Source organism: Berghia stephanieae, chromosome 4, assembly GCF_034508935.2.
Source record: "Berghia stephanieae isolate SIO BIC M18660-M18661 chromosome 4, UCSD_Bste_1.3, whole genome shotgun sequence".
Lineage (NCBI taxonomy): Eukaryota > Metazoa > Mollusca > Gastropoda > Nudibranchia > Aeolidiidae > Berghia > Berghia stephanieae.
The window spans coordinates 30,988,189-31,009,074 of NC_088363.1; the positions used below are offsets into that span (position 1 = coordinate 30,988,189).

Sequence of the window (20,886 nt, forward strand, 5' to 3'; positions counted from 1 at the left end):
TGGTTACGTCATAACAGATGTCCAGAACGTGAAAATTGGCCTATATTTATCCTTGCAGGTAGAATGCACCGCTTGGATTTCATTGTCAGTCAGGCTATAGGACAGATTTCGTAAAATCGTTCATTTTTACACTGCAATTGCTGACCATACACTTCTTCTATATTTTTCTATTTTATATGGATATAACGGCCACATTTTCATCTTCAAAACGCAATTATTTTCACTGATATCAAGAAATGGTGAGTATACTTTATTCTCTCTTGAAAAATGTATATTTTTCTATTTAAAATTAACCTGAAAAATATTTTTAATTGTTTAAAAAATTCAAATTGATGATATCTGAGTTTTGTTACCCTAACACATGGTAGTAAATATAAGAGTAATAATCTACTTTTAATATAGCATTTATTTCAATGATTTGTAATGGCTGGTTTTTGCACAATGAATGTGTAAACACATCTTGTCTAATTCTTTGTTGGCTAACACAATAGTCCCGTATTCAGACAAACTCCTGAGACATAAGAACACGAGTCCAATTGTGATGATAACGTTATTGTTGTTGATGTTTTATGGTGATGATGATGATAGCGCAGTAATAGTAGTAGTAGTAGTAGTAGTAGTAGTAGTAGTAGTAGTAGTAGTAGTAGTAGTAGTAGTAGTAGTAGTAGTAGTAGTAGTAGTAGTAGTAGTAGTAGTAGTAGTAGTAGTAGTAACACACTCAGAGAGAGAGAGAGAGAGAGAGAGAGAGAGAGAGAGAGAGAGAGAGAGAGAGGGAGGGAGCGTGTGTGTGTTAAAACTCATGTACGCACATTTTTAGCACGGAACGATTTTTATTGCTTGTTCAGTCAAGTTCTCATGATTTCTCTGTGAAAATTGAACTTTGAACCTATAACTTTCACACCGATTTGCCATTCCGTCTTCACGATTCGCACCTTCCCTCGATATTCTTCTACATCGCCCGTTGGTACAGTCAACGGGCGTGGGAAAAGAGGGTAGATAGATATATTATGACATCAAAAAGCGATGTGATCAAAGGTGGCGGGTGATTGTGTAACATCAAAAGCCCGGTGGACTGCGCTACAAGGCCGAAGTTTCGAGGGGATATGTAATTTGAGTGGGAGGGGCTTATTTGACTTTGCCGATGACCGACTGGTGGACGATTGAAATTATAATTGTCCTTTTTCAGCAGCCAATTGGAAATGGGTAATTGTAAACATCTGATTGGCGCTCCATGGATAGAAATCAGTTTGGAGGTCATGGGATGAAATTGCTGGAGAGATGGAGTAAATTTGAAATGAATTGAACGTAATTTGGGGCGTTGTCTAGGTGTCAAATAAGACTCTCGCAGACCGGTGATAAATCATTTTTTTTTTGGCCGCAAATGCTACAGTAAACTTCTTTCTCTATCTTATTATTGCTAAAAACATTTCAGAGTGGGTATATAGGCGGATTCCATTTTGAATAACGGGCATTTAGAATTATATTTTAAAGGAAAATTATTACGTTATTATTATTAGTAGGCATCTAGGCGATCATTATCGTATTATTGCTAACAATCAATAAAATTATTATAACTCTTATAATTACAATTATTATTATTATTATTATTATTATTATTATCATCATCATCATCATCATCATCAATATCAATAATAACTAATGATTTTTTTTTCTTTACTCAGATGAATGGTCATACTGAAAACAAGCATTGTCTCAATGCAAATGGCAAATGGACTCTGCCGAATAAGCTGTGAAAGGGCTCAAATGAGATATGTGGTTAAAAAACATTTCATGCAAACTGCTCCAGAATTAGGAAATGAAGTTCCACCGGTGAAAAAAAGAAAACAGAACGTTGGTTAATTAGATGCTGTTTCTGTGAAATGTAACAATCGGCTGTTCCTTACAATAATCGTGAGGTTTTACGTATGTTAATAAAAAGTATAAAAATGTGTTCAGATCTAGACGTCTATACAAAGTTCAGAGGAATACTTAGAACTTATCTTTACCTATGATTGTCAATTTTTAAAAAAATAACAGTTCATTTTGATTATCTCACCATTAATCCCCCCCCCATCTCCTATCTTTTTCAATGCGTTTATTTAGATTTTTTATTGTCAAAAAATGGATATTATTTATTTTTTACTATTATCATTATTATTATTATTATTATTATTATTATTATTATTATTATTATTATTATTATTATTATTATTATTATTATTATTATTATTATTATTATTACAGTGGTGATCAAGACTAAGATAAATACACTGATATTATATGATTATTACTAGTATTAGTATTACATCGATATCACGTGTTTCAACTGATTCACAATGATAATTTCTGTTATCCACGATGCTTCAGTTGTTCAATAAGCAGACCATTTTCAACAAATTTCCATTTTAAATAGTATTAGCTATCCTTTTTTGTCGCAGCACTGGAGAGAGGGAGAGGGAGAGAGAGAGAGAGAGAGAGAGAGAGAGAGAGAGAGAGAGAGAGAGAGAGAGAGAGAGAGAGAGAGTGTGTGTGTGTGTGTTGGTGTACATAAAACTAATTTATGCAACGTTTTACCACGAAACAATTTTCATTTTACCACCTCAGTTTAATCTCTCTGACAATTAAACTTTGAACCTATAACTTTAACACAGCTACGTCATTCCATCTTCACAATTCGCACCTCACCGCGATATTCTTTTATGTTGACTCGTGGTACAGTCAACGGGGTTGAGAGAAGAAGATAGATATTGAGTGACATCATCAAAAGCGATGTGATCAAAGCTGGCGGATGGTTGTGTAACATCAAAGACCAGTGACTGGTCCACAAGGCCTATCATATTCGTGGGTATGTGTGATTTGAGTAGGAGGAGCTTTCTTGACTTTGCTGATGACCGAGTGGTGGACAATTGAAATTAGAATTGTCCTTATTCAGCAGCCAATTGGAAATGGGCAATTGTAAAAAGCTGATTGGACGCTCCATGGAAAGAAAGCAGTTTGAGGGACATGAAAGGAAATTGCCGGAGAGCGTGGAGTGGGGAGGAGTAAATTATATTGAATGAATTGATACTAATTTGGGGCGTTGGGAAGTTAAATAAAACTCTCGGAAACAGGTGATGAGTCAATTCTTTGGCCGCAAATGATTCAGTAATATTCTTTATTCTTTCTTTCTTTCTTTTTTTAAAATTTCCTTTCTGTCAGAGTGGACATATAAAGGCGAATTCCAATTTTTTTTTTAAACAGGCATTTAGAACGATATTTTAAAGAGAAATTATTGCGTTTTACCAAAATTAGCAGGCGTTTATGTGATAGCCACTATATTATTTTCATGAAAATGATCATTATCATCACCATCATCATCATCATCATATTATTATTATTATTATTATTATTATTATTATTATTATTATTATTATTATTATTATTATTATTATTATATAGTTTAGATCTATACAAACGTCAAAGGACTGGGTGGGGATCCTGACCTCCCATAGCGGGCAGGGAGGTACATACTGTGTCTTCTATCCCCTTATATCTTATCCAACAAGCTTTCTGTCTTTGTCTTGGAATGAGATTACTTGGTTTTTTTCCGGGCCCTCGTCGGAGTCCTGGCTGAGAGGGAAACAGTCAAATGCATAGTTATTGTTTTGGGAGATGATATTTTTTTTCCTTGTAAATCATCTCTCTGTTATGTATTATTATATTGGTTATTTTTAATGTATAATGTAAGCATTTGAGTGTATTCCTCTTTGTTGGATTTTGTGCTTGTGTCCGGATGAGACATAGGTGATCTCAAACTAAGTACATTGGTGGTATGCTCTTGGAATCTACATCTGATCCCTATTTGTTCCCATTCCCTTTGTCTTACTTTCTCTTGGGTGCTTTAATTGTAATTCTAGAACTTTTTACTATCCCATTTTCTTCCTTTTTACTGGCGCTGATATAACCTAAATGTGTTGCAAGCGCCGTAAAACCCTTAAAAACAAAAAAAACAAAAACGTCAAAGGAATGTATATAACATATCTTTTCCTAAGAATTGTCAATTGCCATTACTAAAACCAGTTCGTTTTGATCATTTGATCAACAAACCCCTACAATTCGGTGATTACGTATTTTTTTTTATTGCTGTCAAAAAAGGATATTGCTGTACAGGTGAGCGGATATCTCAACAATGCTTCATTACAAAACGACTTTGATTATATATTTCTACTCTGTGAATATTGATGATTATTGCAGTATTTCTTATTTATTTGTATAAACTCAGATAACTATGTAATTTTTGATGATATCGTTTGAAGTAATTAAAATTTCTGACCCATTTTTATGGTTATTTCCTATAAAATCTAATCCTAAATGATCTACTAAAATTATATAAAATAAAAGTATGTAGATCACTAGTTATGCCTCTAAAATATCTTATTGCAACATCTAATAGCATCTTTACTACGCCACTTTGAACTTGAGAAAAAAAATCATCAAAACAGGAAAAATTGCTCAGTCTCCCTTTCGGCACAGGCCGTGACTCGCCATCTGTTATGAACTAGCGTCCGGCAAAATTTACCTGTCGAACTAAAGTGAAAGCAGTAAACGGCTGTGAACCGTAAATGAAGTTTTAGCCTGTGATTTTGCCGCCAAAAGCCTATCGATAACATATACTCCAGAGACTCTCCAATCCAACCCATGTCACCCCCACCACCCACTATTGACACATCGTATATTAAAGTAAGGAAAATAGGGGAGAAAAGGAGGACTAAAGACAAAATTCAACAGATGGCCTTATCGTCCAGTTTTACCCTGTGTAGTGACAGGTAATGTACGATCATTAAAGAATAAAATTGATGAACTGTTTTCACTGTGCCATTTTAATGGTGACTATCGTCAAGCCTCCATAATAGCTTTGACAGAGACTTGGCTCTCTCCTCGCATACCATTTTTTTGTTTTTTTTTTGTTTGTTGCTTTAGGTCTCTTCCAACACAATTGAGGTTATATGAGAGACCGCTGAAACAAAAAAACAAGCAATCTAACAAAAATAGTACAAATGTAAATCAAAATCATAACCTAAAGATATCATAAGCTAAATTATAAATAACCAAGAACAAACAGGCAGAAGATTTACAGAAAAAAAATATCCCCTGTCAAAAATACAATCACAAACCAAAGAAGCAGGATAGGCTAGTAAAGAGAAGATGAAACGACATCACTATCGGATCGTACACCCATGCGAACATCATAGGTATATGATTCAAGGGTGATGCTCCCATCCAACCACCCGCATACCATCGTCATATTTTGGAATTGAACAGTATTCACTATTTCGAGGAGATCGGACTAATGATAATAAACGGAATGGGGGTGGGGTGTGCACATATATTAACAACAAATGGTGCCACCCCAATGACTGTCAGATAAAGAAAGTGTAGCGTGACGATCATATTGAATTTCTTACTGTTTCGTCACAACCATATTATCTACCCCGTGAATATACTCATTTCATCATCATCAACGTCTACATTCCACCATCATCAGACAGCAGCACATCCAAAAATATTTTAAGGAAAGAAATAGAGGACATTCAGATTAAGTCACCCGACGCCGTATTGATGGTCTATGGTGATTTTAACCAATGTAACGATTTCTCTCTCTGGGGACTTTATCAATACGTGGACTGCGAGACAAGGGACAAAACAACATTAGATTTATTCCTGTGTAATGTTAAAAATAGTTATAAATGTTTACCCTGTGCCCCATTAGGTTTATCTGACCACTGCATGCTCTTGCTACTCCCCAACTACTGCCCTGTTTTTAAACGTGTAAAACCAGTAAAAAAAAGTGTACAGATCTGGAACGGCAGTGTGTGAGAAGATTTGCGTGGTTGCTTTGAATGCACTGACTGGAATGTTTTATATTGAATCATGTGATAGTGTGGATGAGCTGAATGACTGTGCGAGTAAGTATTTAAAATTCTGTGAACGGCTAGTGTGTTGTAAAAAAGAAATAAGATATTATCCCAACAACAAGCCTTAGATAACAAAAGATCTAAAACATTTATTGAACCAAAAACAGACCTGCCAACATTTTGAAAATGAAAAGAGGGACACCCCACCGGACTGAACATGCTTACGACGCAAACCATTTTAACCGTAAACGATAGAACCCCATATAATTTCTTGAAATCCATAGTAAATAAAGTAGAGGCTTTTTTATTATTATTATTTTCTTTTTATAGATTCGATTCTTTCTGTTTTGATTTTTTTTTTTTTTATAGATTCGATTTTAAAAAATTTTTTTTTTAGAAAATAATTTTCAAAAATGAAGGACGGCTTGGCGCAAATGCGGGACGGTTGGCAGGCCTGCAAAAGAAAACTCTCTTTACTGGTGGAAACAAAAAAGATCTTAAAACAAAACAAAAAGAGATAAAGAGAGTAATATCTAGGTGTAGAGACAAATACAAAAATAAAATTGAAAAATGCTTTTCTTCTGGGGATATAAAGGACACGTGGCGGGGGCTTAAAACTGCTGTCAACTATAATCCAAAGCCCACGATTACACCAGAAGATATTGAAACTCTAAATAAATTTTATTCACGTTTCGACACAGCAAACAAATTTGATATTGAAAATGTAAAACATAAATTAGACAGGGCTTTGGAAGATGAAATAACTATTGAGGTCAGTGAAGAAGAAACGAGATTCGTATTTTCGAAATTAAACGAGAGGAAGGCTGCTGGGCTGGATGGATTGAAAGGAAAATTATTAAAAGAATTATGTGCCATCAGCTTTCCCCCATTTATACACATATTTTAACATGTCCCTCCAATGCATTTCGATCCCTGAAATTTGGAAAACTTCAAAAATTATTCCTGTTCCAAATAAAGAAAAAATTGAATCAATGAACGATCTCAGACCTGTTGCACTGACTTCAATAGTCATGAAATCTTTAGAAAAACTGGGTCTTGTTAAAATTAGGAACCAGTTTATGCCATTCTGCTGTTTACAAACATCTACAGGCATCTAGATCATGCTAAGAGCTATTGCAGATTGCTTTTTGCAGATTTTTCTTCAGCGTTCAATACAATGCAACCTCAGTTGGTTGTTCAAACATTGACTAGTTTGAATTTAAACAAGTATATAGTTGCTGGGTGCTCGAATTTCTTACGGAGAGAACACAATATGTTCAATTAGGACAAAACATACCTTCCTGTATAACTACAAATACTGGTGCTCCTCAAGGTTGTGTATTATCCCCTGTATTATTCACGATATACACGAATGACGGTAGAAGTCAAAACCTGAGTGAACCTTTAATAATGTTTGCAGATGGCACACTCTTCAAGGCCTCATAACATATGACAATGAAGTGGCCTATAGACAAGAAATTGATAGATCTGTGTCTTGGTGTGATGCCCACCACCTAGAGCTTAACATAAGCAAGACAAAGGAGCTAGTGATTGACTTTAGGAGAGTGAAGGAACCGATAGAACCGTTAAAATTAAAGGACTAATTCATACAGTGAGTTCCTCACTACAAATACGTTGGTGTAATGATTGATGACAGGCTCAAGTGGGATGAACACTTGAAAATAATTAGGCATAAGATGTGCAGACATACTTATTTTTTATCAAAACTTTCTCAGTTTAGAATAGATAAAACCCTCTGCACATTAAAGCAGTAATCGAAAATGTCTTGTCATTTTGTAGAACAGCTTGGGGAGGCAATTGCTTAGAAGTGGAAAGGAACAAAATAAATTCAAATATTTAAAATCCATTAAATGCTATATAAATGATGTTGACGATGTAGATCTTTTATTCGAGAAATTTTGTATTAGTAAAATAACAAATATTAAATGACCAGAAACATCCACTAAGACCATCATTATTATGTCAGGAAGGAGTGGTCACCCTTTCTCTATTTCAACGAAAACAGAGAGACACCGAAAATCTTTTCTGCCGTCCAGTATTAGGCTTTATAGCAACAAGCAATAATCATTTCACATTTTTACTTTCAAATAATGTAAATATTAATTTATTTATTAATTTATCTGTTTTGCAATCTTTTCAATTTTCAATTTATATTGATAGTTTTAACTATTTTACAGTGTTGAAATTATACATATTATAAAGTGCGGTTGTGGAGATGCCCCCTTTTTTTTTTTTCATAATACCTACAACCTATTTCCATTATATTTTTATCTTACTCACTGTGTAAATTATAAAACGTCTGTACAAAAAAATTCCTTTTTGGGATGCAATAAAGTTTTATTATTATCATTATTCCATACTCGATGAAAGATCATTTTCCAAGGACTAGGCTTTACCCCATAAACAGGGAGATTCAAACTCTAGACCTACAGGTTGAGTGTCATATCATTTGACCACAACACCCCATGTATTTAAAAAATTACCCCTTCCCCCTCCACAAAAAAAAAAAGAAAAAAAAAAAAGGAAATATCAAATGAAACCCAAAACACAGAAAAACATAAAAAGAAAACAAATCAAACAAAATATAAACTTTAGACAGAGACGCCAACTTTAAATTTGGCTCACAGGAGTTTCAGGCACCACTCGTAGGAATTTCAATGCCGAAAGAGGAATTTCCGCACACAAGAAAAAGGAATTGGAATGGTATTGTGTTTACATATTGTATTGTTCTAAATAGATAACTGATTAGAATTATAACATGATACATAAACACATTGCCAAATACAATCCCAAAGTTTCCTTATTTCAAATGAAGTAAAGCTCCAAAACCTAATGGTAGAGATTGTAGTACTGGTGGTAGGAGGATGATGTGGTGTTGGTGGTTGTAGTAATAATGGTAGTGATGATGAAGATGTGATAATCGTTGTTGTTTGTGGTAGTGATGATGATGTGGTGGTGGTGGTGGTGCTTGAAGTAGTAGTGGTAGTGGTGCTTGAAGTAGTAGTGGTAGTGATGATGAGGTGGTGGTGATATAGTGGTTGTAGTAGTTGTGGTCGTGATGATAATGATGTGGTGGTGGTTGTAGTAGTGGTGGTAGTGATGATGTGGTGGTGATGGTGGTTGTAGTACAAATGGTAGTGATGATGATGTGGTAGTGGTGGTTGTAGTAGTAGTGGTAGTGATGATTTGGTGGTGGTTGTAGTAGTAGTAGTGGTAATGATGATGTGGTGGTGGTTGTAGTGGTAGTGGTTGTAGTAGTACTGGTCGTGATGATGATGTGGTGCTGGTGGTTGTATTAGTAGTGATAGTGATGATGATGTTGCTGTGGTTGTAGTAGTAGTAGTAGTAGTAGTAGTAGTAGTAGTAGTAGTAGTAGTAGTAGTAGTAGTAATAGTAATAGTAGTAGTAGTAGTAGTAGTAGTAATAGTAATAGTAGTAGTAGTAGTAGTAGTAGTAGTAGTAGTAGTAGTAGTAGTAGTAGTAGTAGTAGTAGTAGTAGTGATGATGATGTGGTAGTGGTGGTGTGGTTGTAATAGTAGTAGTAGTAGTAGTAGTAGTAGTAGTAGTAGTAGTAGTAGTAGTAGTAGTAGTAGTAGTAGTAGTAGTAGTAGTAGTAGTAGTCGTGATGACGATGTGGTTGTTGTGGTTATAGTAGTATTGGTGGTAGTGATGATGTGATGGTGGTGGTTGTAGTAGCAGTGGTAGTGATGATGATGTGGTGGTGGTGGTTGTAGTAGTAGTGGTAGTGATGAAGATGAGGTGGTGGTGGTGCTTGTAGTAGTAGTGGTAGTGAGGATGTTGTAGTGGTGGTTGTAGTAGTAGAAGTAGTGATGATGATGTGGTGGTGGTGGTTGGAGTAGTATTAGTGGTAGTGATGATGTGGTGGTTGTAGTAGTAGTGGTAATGATGATGTGGTGGTGGTATTGTAGTAGTAGTGGTAGTGATGATGTGGTGGTGATGGTTGTAGTAGTAGTGGTAGTTGCAGCTATGATAATGTGGTGGTGGTGGTTGCAGTAGTAGTGGTAGTGATGATGTGGTGGTGGTGGTGGTTGTAGTAGTAGCAGTAATGATGATGTGGTTGTGGTGGTTGTAGTAGTAGTGGTAGTAATGATGTGATGGTGGTGGCTGTAGTAGTAGAGGTAATGACGATGTAGTGGTGGTGGTGGTGGTGGTTGTAGTAGTGGTGGTGGTGGTTGTTGTAGTAGTGGTAGTGATGATGTGGTGATGTAGTAGTGGTAGTGATGATGATGTGGTGGTGGTTGTAGTAGTATTAGTGGTAGTGATGATGATGTGGTGGTGGTGGTTGTAGTAGCAGTGGTAATAATGATGTGGGGGTGGTTGTAGTAGTAGTGGTAGTGATGATGTGGTGGTGGTGGTTGTAGTAGTAGTGATAGTTGCAGTGATGATGTGGTGGTGGTGGTGGTTGCAGTAGTAGTTGTAGTGATAATGTGATGCTGGTGGTTGTAGTAGTAGTGGTAGTGATGATGATGTGGTGGTGGTGGTTGTGGTAGTAGTGGTAGTGATGATGATGTGGCGGTGGTGGTGTAGTAGTAGTGGTGATGATGTGGTGATGGTGGTTGTAGTAGTAGTGATGATGATGTGGTGGTAGTGATTGTAATGGTGATGGCAGTAGTTGTGGTAGTGGTAGTGATGATGATGATGTGGTGGTGGTGGTTGCAGTTGTGGTAGTGGTGATGATGTGGTGATGGTGGTTGTAGTAGTAGTGGTAGTGATGATGATGTGGTGGTGGTGATTGTAATGGTGATTGTAGTTGTGGTAGTGGTAGTGGTAGTGATGATGATGATGTGGTGGTGGTTGCAGTTGTGGTACTGATGATGATGTGGTGGTGGTGGTTGTAGTAGTAGTGGCAGTAATGATGATGTGGTGGTGGTTGCAGTAGTAGTGGTATTGATGATGGTTGTAATACTAGTGGCAATGATGATGATGTGGTAGTTGGAAAAGGGGGGGGGGATATCCTTGGAACAAATTGACCTCACCGGAATTTGACGGAAGTTGCCCGGAGCCCGGAATTTTTTGCTCCAGACCGGGGTTTTGGCATCACTGTTTAGAACATCAAATCAAAACAAAAACAACAAAGAAAAATGTAACAAATCAAACAGAAGAAAAAACTTTCGAACAAAACAAAATAAAACACCAATACCCCACATCTCTCCCCCCCCTAAAAAAAAAACAACAAAAAACAAAAAAACTCACATGCATCTGTGGGAATCGTATCAGGGGCATTAACTGGTTGGCATAGTTGTGGAAGTGGTCCTGGTGCATCTCCTGACCCAGCCACAGCTTTAGGGCCAGAAAGAGCGTGTATTCGTTGGTGATGACCAGGTCGCTGTTCTCCAAAACATCCCGGACAAAGTCCATGTCCATTTCAAGCCACTCTGGGGAGCTGAGCAGGAACTCAGCATTCCATGCGATCGTCTTTGAGCACTGGCTGATGAGCTCATCCAGATGCAGGGCTTTCGACCAAGAGTACCAGTTCAAGGCATTTTTCACTCGTGGAGATCTGGGTAAGCAGACCAAAATTTTTTTTAAAATTTCTATGAAACAATAAAACAACCAACAAATCACAAACACCAGTGAAGCCTAAAAACGAAGAATTAGAGGATGTTCAGATATTCACTTATCTTGGGATCAAGATTACTAGAAAGGGAAATTCAGAGGCTAAAATTTTAGAGAGGCTCTCTAAAGCTCGGAAGGCTTTTGGAGCTGTTGGTAATATTTGTAAGTCAAAGAGGATACCGATCAAAACAAAGAGATCAGATTTTCAAATCCAACATTCTCTCTGTGTTACTTTATGGTGATGAAACATGCAAGCTGACAAAGAGCATCTGCAAAAAGCTTGACATATTCCAAAATAAATGCTTGAGGAGGATACTGAGGATATTCTGGCCAACAACCATCTCAAACAGTGAATTGATGAAGAGAACAGGACTAGAGCCATGTCTGAGGAGAACTATGATGCTATACCAAGGGTTGCCCTCAGATGGACCACGCAGGAAACAAGGAGGAGCGGGAGATCCTTGGAGACTTGGAGAAGGACCCTGGAGCATGACAAGAAGACCCAGAAGTGGACGTGGGGAGAAATGTCAAAAATGCAGCAAACTGTAATGGTAGGAGATCTATTGTGTTGGCCTTACGTGCAACTGAAGCACCAAGAGAATAAGTAAAAGTAATAAAACAAACAAAAATATAATGATGATGACAATGATAAGAAAAAAAAATCAATCACAAAATGTATTATCATCGCAACAAGATCTGATACCGTCTCTGCAAAGCAAACTGTAAGGGCTGTGGAAGAAAACGAAGTTCCTTCACAAACTAGACATTCAAACATAAAAACAATATGAGGGGGAACAAGAAGAAGAAGAAAAAGAGGAAGAGGAAGAAAAGAAATAGTTATAACCATCTAAATCACTCTGAAATAATACCGTTTTGAGGCAGTGATCACATGTGTATATGAACAGTGAAACAAACACACAAAATGATTATGATGATGAATAAGTTGGAATATCGTTCCTTATCTTAGTGATGATAATGGCAATTTGTCAAAAAGGAAAAAAATGTACCGGTCCATCGGTCAAACTCAAACAAAATCATAACGTAAAATATCATAGTTTTGTATATTACTACTTATAGTGTACATCTATTCTTAATTCTTACTTTATTAAAAAATTTTAATGAATTGTCCTTTCCTTAAAATACTTTAAAACGACTTTTAAAAAGATATCTTCTATTCAAAAGATTTAAAATCAACTTTTGGTCCAAAGGTCTGAAAGTATTTGTTTTTACTTGTGTTGTCCTTGTTACTGTAGCCCAGTGGCTGCGGTTCTTAGACTCAAGTATATTAATAAATAAAAATTGTAAAACAAAGGAAAAAAGAGTAAACTGACTTGAGCACCGCTTATAATTGTAACATATTAATATCATCTCTCTAAAACCCGATGATGTTTATAAAGTCAACATGAAGACTGATAGAAGAATGGTTGAGCGAGATATATGGTTAAGGGAAAGAGAGAGAGAGAGAGAGAGAGAGAGAGAGAGAGAGAGAGAGAGAGAGAGAGAGAGAGAGAGAGAGAGAGAGAGAGAGAGAGAGAGAGAGAGAGAGAAGAGAGAGAGAGAGAGAAGAGAGAGAGAGAAGAGAGAAAGAGTAGTTTAAATGATGTGGGTTTTTTTTTTCTAATTAGGGGGAAGTTATAATAATTATCTTTTTAAACTGGACTGCCACTCTTGACCTACTTACAAATATAATCTAGACTCATTTGCCCCCCTCCCACCTCCACCACATGACCTGAGCTTTTATCAGAGGAAAATGTTTGACACTTCAAAATCAGCCGAAAATTACTGAAAAAATCCCAAAATCCCTGAATCATTATCATCAATGCTATCTTGAGCAAGAAGTTTAGCTTAATCCCTGTTGTTGACTTTACCGAGCTGAACTAAGGGTTGACACCTTAGCCATCTCGGTTGTGTTTGAGACAGACTAAAGAAAGATCTCCTTTTAGACAATAAATGGAATTTCATCAATTAAAAAAAAAAATAGATGATGTTAACATAAAAAAAGTGTGTGCTAGAAGCGCTTTACAAGAGGTCAAAAGCCAACAGCAATGCTAAACATGAAGGACAAGACAAACATCCTGTAAGTAAGGCTAACAGAGGTATCACTGTTAAAGGCCAGGATTCACTTAACACTCGAGTATGTTGAGAAAATGTGAGTTAAGAGAAGTCTAAGCTTTGCACAGCCCACAACCGGACTCAAACCCGACACCTACAGGTCTCAATCCCAAGAATCACACCACTAGTTCACGACAGGGCTGCCGGATGGCCACAAGAATGGCCAAATTGACCAAAATCGGGCAGAAGGAAAAAAAAACTGACCATCTGGCAACCCTGGTCCACAATAAATTTGTTTAGCTCTTACCTTGTATGTTGAACCATATATTGAGTACATAAATGCTTGAGAGAAAGGACACTGTACTTGTCTGCGAGACACAAAATTCCAACTGCCGAATCCACACTGATGTTGACCTCTGCTGTGTACAAAAATTTGAGGAAATTTCCAAAATGTTTCTGGCACTCTTCCGTCTCAGCCAGTTCTATCTCTGGCAACCCTTTGTGCGACTCTGTCCAGCTCCGATTGTACAGCATCGTACGAAAGACTTCACTGGATTTGGCCAACACAAACTTGTGGGCGTAGTAAGTTTCCTCCCCGACCTGGGTTGAGAAATTGAAATTTAAAAAAATAAAATTGTATGTGTTGAGTGTGTTATATTTTTTGTTGTTTTAAAGGCTTTTTTACAGTGCTTGAGACACATCTCAGTCATTACAGCACCAGAAGACAGAGCAAGTGACCTGCCAACTATAGGTAAGGGGGGTGGGTGGGTGGGTGATGGGACTCCACGCAGTGTGCGCATATGTGTTATGTATGTTTAAATATAATATGGAACGGAAAAGTAACATAAACAAAATAAGTAGTCCTCCAGGACCTTACAACCCACACAGACAGTTTATCCTGTTTCCTATTGCGCTTGCTACTCCTTGGATAGGACACTGTATAGCAAAGTAATTTCAGCTAGACCTAAAAGACCCAAGTTACCTAGTTACAGCTGGGTGGACTGTAAGTGGGAAGAATATTGGCCACTTTCCTTTGAGGCAAATGATGATGATGACGATGATAAATGAGAACAATGGATAACTGTGAAGAAACATCACCTTGAGCACTACATCACTGATATCCTGCTGGTTATAAAACTGACCCACGTTCTGTATAAAATTGTTCTCGTCCCTGAGCACACAGTAGGTAACCTGTGATGAAGACTGGTCATTTCCTTGGCCTTGGTCCCCTCCATCATCATTTGTGTCCATCACCTGAAAAGTTTTAAAAAGGTTTGAATATTACTTTTCTTATTTATCTACTTGGTGATTGAGCAGCACTTAAGCCGTTAAAAAATTTTTTTATGTGACCGTCTCAAAACGCTATTATGAATCTGATCCTGAAATGTGAATATATCATAATTAAAATGACAAGATTATACAAGCTTAAAGGTGGTTTTTTTTTTTTATTATAATGTAAGAAATAATATTTATTCTCACCATAACAAGTGAAAATCAACCCCAAGTTTCATGTTTGTGATTAGAAATTCATTTTCCTGCACCCTTTACATCCCAATAGCTCAGTTGGTAGAGCACTCACTTTACGTGCAAAGGAACCGAGATTGATCCAGCGTGAAGTAATTGCATATGTTCTCATAATCATTCCTTCATCAATGTTAATGTTACACTTATGAGAAAAAAAATCACAATATGTTGGAGATAAATCATGTTCCTGTCTGTAGTATTGTTCTGAAGGATTTATGTGCTGTCGAAAAGTTTATATTTATTGTTTAAAATGCATGGTGCAACGCAAGTTTTTTTTAGAAGTGAGTGAATTTTTAATTATTTTTTAAAGTCAATATTTATCCTACAATCTCTTTAATATTTTGTGAGCAAGTGCTTCAGTACTTTAAAAATATACCATCAAAATGGCAAACTTTTGACTATAAAAAATGTACAATATTTCAAAGGCTGATATTTTCTCATATCACACTGTGCTTCACAGGTAATGTTAAAATTTGTCACAGATAAATAGGTTACTGACAATTTAGTATGAAAGTGGATCACACATTTGAGTGTCATACTTCATGTGTAAATGGACTGTGTAGGATTTGTTGTCTTCGTTCATTGCCAGTAAACACCAAGAAAGAAGCATATATCATGTGAAACTTATAAAGAGGATTTATTTTAATGTTTAATATAAACCTATCCAAAGACATTCAAGACTTAATTTTTATCACACTATAATCATGTGCCAATATTGATGTCAAATCACATCAAAAAGAAAGCTTGATCTCTGCTCTTTAAAATGATACCAGAACAGGTCAGATACTGTGAAAAATGAAAAATAATGCAACAGTGATTATGTGAAATTGTGTTATTCAAATTTCAACCAAAACTACCGCTTCACTTTTCTATACCTGTCTAATGAATCAGACTACCCCTATCTTCATCATCCTTCTCCTCCATGACAATACTCTCGTTCAACTTCAGTCATGAATATGATGCAAAAACTGTCTCTTCCATCAACTTTTCCTCTTCTACTCTATTCACCTTTCCAACTTGCCTCCAGCAGTACTCAACGCAAATCATTGAAATTGACATCATCATTATCAGTATCAGGCACTTAAGTTTAAAGTTAAAATAAGTTAAAGGAAAATTCAGCTTTTAAATTTAATTGACAATATAAAATCAGGTTACTGATACTAATAATAATGCAATACAGCATCTCATATTGATAAAAAGAAGGATTTTTTTTGTTTGTTGCTTTAGGTCTCTTCCAACACAATTGAGGTTATATGAGAGACCGCTGAAACAAAAAAAACAAGCAATCTAACAAAAATAGTACAAATGTAAATCAAAATCATAACCTAAAGATATCATAAGCTTAATTATAAATAACCAAGAACAAACAGGCAGAAGATTTACAGAAAAAAAAATATCCCCTGTCAAAAAATACAATCACAAACCAAAGAAGCAGGATAGGCTAGTAAAGAGAAGAAGAAACGACATCACTATCGGATCGTACACCCATGCGAACATCAAAAAAAGAAGGATTATTTTCTGCCCTGTCTCTGTTACTACATAGAATAGAAGCAGAATTTTATTTTTATGCTCTAAAAACACCCCAAAAACTAATTATTATTATAAAGACCACGGGAATCAGCCTGAAACTTGGCTCCAGCTGGGTGAAATATCGAAGGGGGTTCCCATGAAACAGTGCGACGTCAATAGGCTAGGAGCCATTGAACGACGCTGACCACTGCAGTCCAAGCTGAAATGGCGTTACTTTGGTCGACTTTGAAAAGAGTTGATTTTATGGAAATGGAAAGCTCAAAGTTCAAAAAGTTGAAAATGATAGAGCGTTCAAAGCCCCTTAATTTGGTGTTTACGTTATAAAAGTATGTATTTCCCATTTTATCTACTAAGACATGGGGCATGGGATTTTTTTTTCCAGCCTGCAGCTCTCAAACGATAAATAGCCTGCCTTTGCCTTTCATAGTCATAGCGGTCACACTCACACTCATACTCATACACTCGTTACTCATTTTTTAGCATTCAATATGACTGGACAGATTAGTCCATCATTTAAAATAACTCTCACTCACCGCATTATAACGGTTCTCAAGAAACCTCCTCTTCCTGTAAATTCTGTTCTCATTCATCTTCAGTTCACACGTTTTAGAAATTTATGAAACTTATGAAACATATCAGTCTCAGTGAAAGCTTGTCAAAAACGAAAATTGAAAATAGTTCGAGCTAAAGCGTCTCCACAATGGCTGACCATGCTATGAAAGAATTTTCCTGATTCGTTGAAATTTCAGCCTTTTCAGAAAGCAGCCCGATTTTAACCAATGAGAATTCGCCTTTTATTATTACAAGAACTCAAAACTAAAAGTAAAATTAACATGTAGCCAGTGCATTTTTAGTTTACTAGCAGAAAAAGTTTTCAAATCCATTAGTTAGAACGTGGTATTTTAGGGTGCCAATACCACTGATGCATATTTTTAAAACCAGTTTTACATCATTTTAACTATATGGTTCATTTCAACATAATACCGCTTTGAAACGATGGGTCACAAATGATGTGCAGAAGATACAGGAAGGAGTGGAGTTGAGTCTTGATCGCCAACGCAGTGAAGCCCGGCACAACATGATGATGATGATGATGATGACGGCGGCGACGACGACGATTTCAAACCTGAGCCATACGTCAAAGACTGAACTCGACGACTACAAATAAATCTCAGCTTTGAGACTTTTATGACAAGTTTTTAAATAAATGAAAAAAAGTGTGTATGTGCGGCTATTTGGTTCAGTGGTATGACACTCGCTTTCTGATCGGACGGTCCTGGGTTCGATTCTCACTTGGCGCATAGTTGAGTCAATGGAAAAGGCTTTTGAGTCATATTTACTCAGTTGTAAAATGAGTACCTGGTCGTTAACAGCGTTGTCTCTGTCGAAAAAAAAATGTGATATCGCCTAACAGGCGTCATGCCTCGTTCTACATGTTACGAGTTGCTGTTGATCAGGGGCCCCTGTAAAGCACTTTGAGCATGTTTAGTGGATATTGCTCAAGGTAAAGCTCACGTTTTTTGTTTTTTTTTTTTATTATTTTGTTTTGTTTTGTTTTTGTTTTTTGTTTGTTTGTTTTTTGTTTTGGGGAGTGGGGGGGGGGGTATTTTTTAAATTAAACAATGGCAATCAAAGCAAGAAAGAAAAATACAAGAAAAAAAAAAAACATACCAAAAATCAGTCTGCCTTGTCGCGATGTTTTTTATGTCCCTTGTATTTGTATTATGTTCCTTGTATTTTTCTTTCATGCTTTGTATGGTCCTGTTTCATGAACACTTTTCATATCTTTATCTTACACCAGTGCCTACTCCCTAATTTGTCACTGGGTTTCATTTTAATCAACAATGTATGAATCAACCAAAATTATTTCTTTAAAAATGTGTTTTATTAGAATATGGCGTTGTACTTATAACAAAAACCACTAATGTTATTATTTATCATTGTGTGGTCCAATGTAACACAAACTAATTTTTTTTTACATCAATAAATATTAATCGATTAAAACATTTCCTAATGGTACAAAATGTCTCAATTCGACACTTCAATTAGGTGCAAGGTTTGAGACCATTTGACAAGTTGGTGCCACTTTAATAGAACGATATTTAAATTTTTAAAATTCTGGTCATGATAAAGGTGTGTGTGTGTGTATGTGTGTGTGTGTGTGTGTGTGCGTGTGTGTGTGTGTGTTGGGGGGGGGGGGGGGGTTATTCTGAGCTTGCGGCAGAAAATGATTGCACATGATATGACAATGCGTCGTTATCAATGGAATGGTCATAAAAGAATATTAATATGTAGCATAGTCATAACCGAGAATAAACCTAAGCGCAGTGATGTTTTGATACACGGGCAAACCAAAAACATGAGGGTGTTATGAATAATGAATTAAGGGTATTGATAATGCAGGGCAGTAAAACTTATAATTATTATCGTCATCACCACCACCATCATCATCGTCATCATCATAATCGTCATCATCACCATCATCATCACAATTATCATCATCATCATCATCATCATCATCATCATATCATCATCATATCATCATCATCGTCATCAATATCGTCATCATTATTATCATCATTATCGCAATCATCATTATTATCATTATCATCATCATCATCACAATTATCATCACCATCATCTCTATCCTCCATCCTAATGTCTAACATTCACACACAAATAAGTCAACTCTGCCACCCCCTTGAACACAATAAAACATAATTTTTATTTCTTCTTCAATATAATGTAGATAGAACGGGTTTGGATTTTTAAAAAAGAAGGACCCTCACGTGATTCAGAAGATTTATCGGCCATCGGCGTTTGACTTTGTCCACAAATCTTGACATAACTCACATTTTTTTCAACTCCCTTAGCAATAACAACCTACACTGGAAGCTATTTTAATCAATTCGAACGCTTACTAAAAGTCTAATTTTATTTCTCCTTAGAGCATAACCAAAGGCTAAATCGAAGAGATCTGAAAAGAACACTTCCATCAGTTAAATAATCATTTTTTACAAAACATTTAATTGGATTCAGTAGTCTGATGTCACGCCGCCCGGCAACGGCAGCCATCTTGGTTCTAAACAAAGAAAATCATTACTTTTTATTCTTCATGCTGTCTAGAATTTTTCATATGCCTTGTGATCAGAATGTGTAAAAGTCAAAACATGATCAGATTTATGTTCTTTTTTTCCCTCTGAGTAAGCTTTTATGCTCGCCGGAGAAATATTTCATACGGACGTCCGACATTGTTCCGATAGTTTAGAGCCAGTGTTACTAAGTTACTATGCGTCATTATGAGGGAAGTAACGTTACGACTGTTGAAGAGTATTGAAATGGACACGTTAGTGTACAAGTAAAAGGTATTTCTGTTGACAACTCTGTGCATTATATACATATTATCTGTTAAACTGCCAATATTTTTTTTCTCTAATACAAAATAGGTTCGAACCTCTGACCCTAACACCGAGGCAAGGAATACAAGTTATTTTTACATTACTCCAAGATCTATTAATCTAGGTCAACAGAGTTTATTTTTGTGCTCGATATTATACTCAATGCGATCATTAAAAAAAGGCTTGTCATTTGTGCTGAATAGGGAACATAATGTGACGTCAAAATACTGGTTCCAATCTCATTGGAAGCGTTAAACCAGTCCACCGGAGGACTGGATACATAGCAAGCGCAACTGATTTTCTGGTTTCAGAGTGCTGGTATCTTATTTTCTATCCTAAATAAATGCATGCAAGTCAAGAAAGATCAGTCATCCTTGCTCTTTTACACATCGTAATCATAAGAATATGTTTATACAATCTTCACCGTGACCGTATGTCTCAATGTGAAATCCATTCATTGTTAGTCATCCGGAGGACTGGTTACCCACTTCCAATGTTGAACCGGAATAAAAGGTGTCACGTGACGACTTCTGCTTCCCATAACTGAGCTTTTTTTTATAGCTTTTATATAGGGCAATATCCACTAAACGTGCTCAAAGCGCTTTACAAGGGTTCCCTGGCTAACAACAATACTTAACATGTAGGCCATTACATGACACCTGTTGGGCGATATTACATTTTTTTTTTCGGACAGAGACAACGCTGTTAACGTACTCACGGCCAGGTACTCATTTTACACCTGAGTACGGTGAAAGAATGTTAGTAAAGAGCCTTTTCCAAAGACTCAACTCGTACCCAGGACCTTCCGAGCTGAAAGCGAGTGTCATACCACTAGACCACGTAGCCTCATAAAAATGATTGATATTTGGGTCATTACGAACATTACCTAG

At 36.4% G+C, this 20,886-nt stretch overlaps 1 protein-coding gene across 8 annotated transcripts in view; it reads right to left on the bottom strand.

The window, feature by feature from the left end:
• LOC144970413 (BTB/POZ domain-containing protein 17-like) overlaps window positions 1–20,886 on the bottom strand; it is a 90,415-nt gene that overhangs the window by 10,163 nt on the left and 59,366 nt on the right. For 7 of the 8 annotated variants that reach the window (XM_078910016.1, XM_078910015.1, XM_078910019.1 and 4 more), the window contains 3 exons: window positions 14,643–14,798; window positions 13,852–14,144; window positions 11,130–11,436 (listed from right to left, as the gene is read on the bottom strand). In XM_078910016.1, coding sequence (XP_078766142.1) covers window positions 11,130–11,436; window positions 13,852–14,144; window positions 14,643–14,798 — 756 coding nt within the window. Of the gene's footprint in view, window positions 1–11,129; window positions 11,437–13,851; window positions 14,145–14,642; window positions 14,799–17,131; window positions 17,301–20,886 lie in introns of those variants that run through there. The other variant, XM_078910022.1, reaches the window with a different exon arrangement.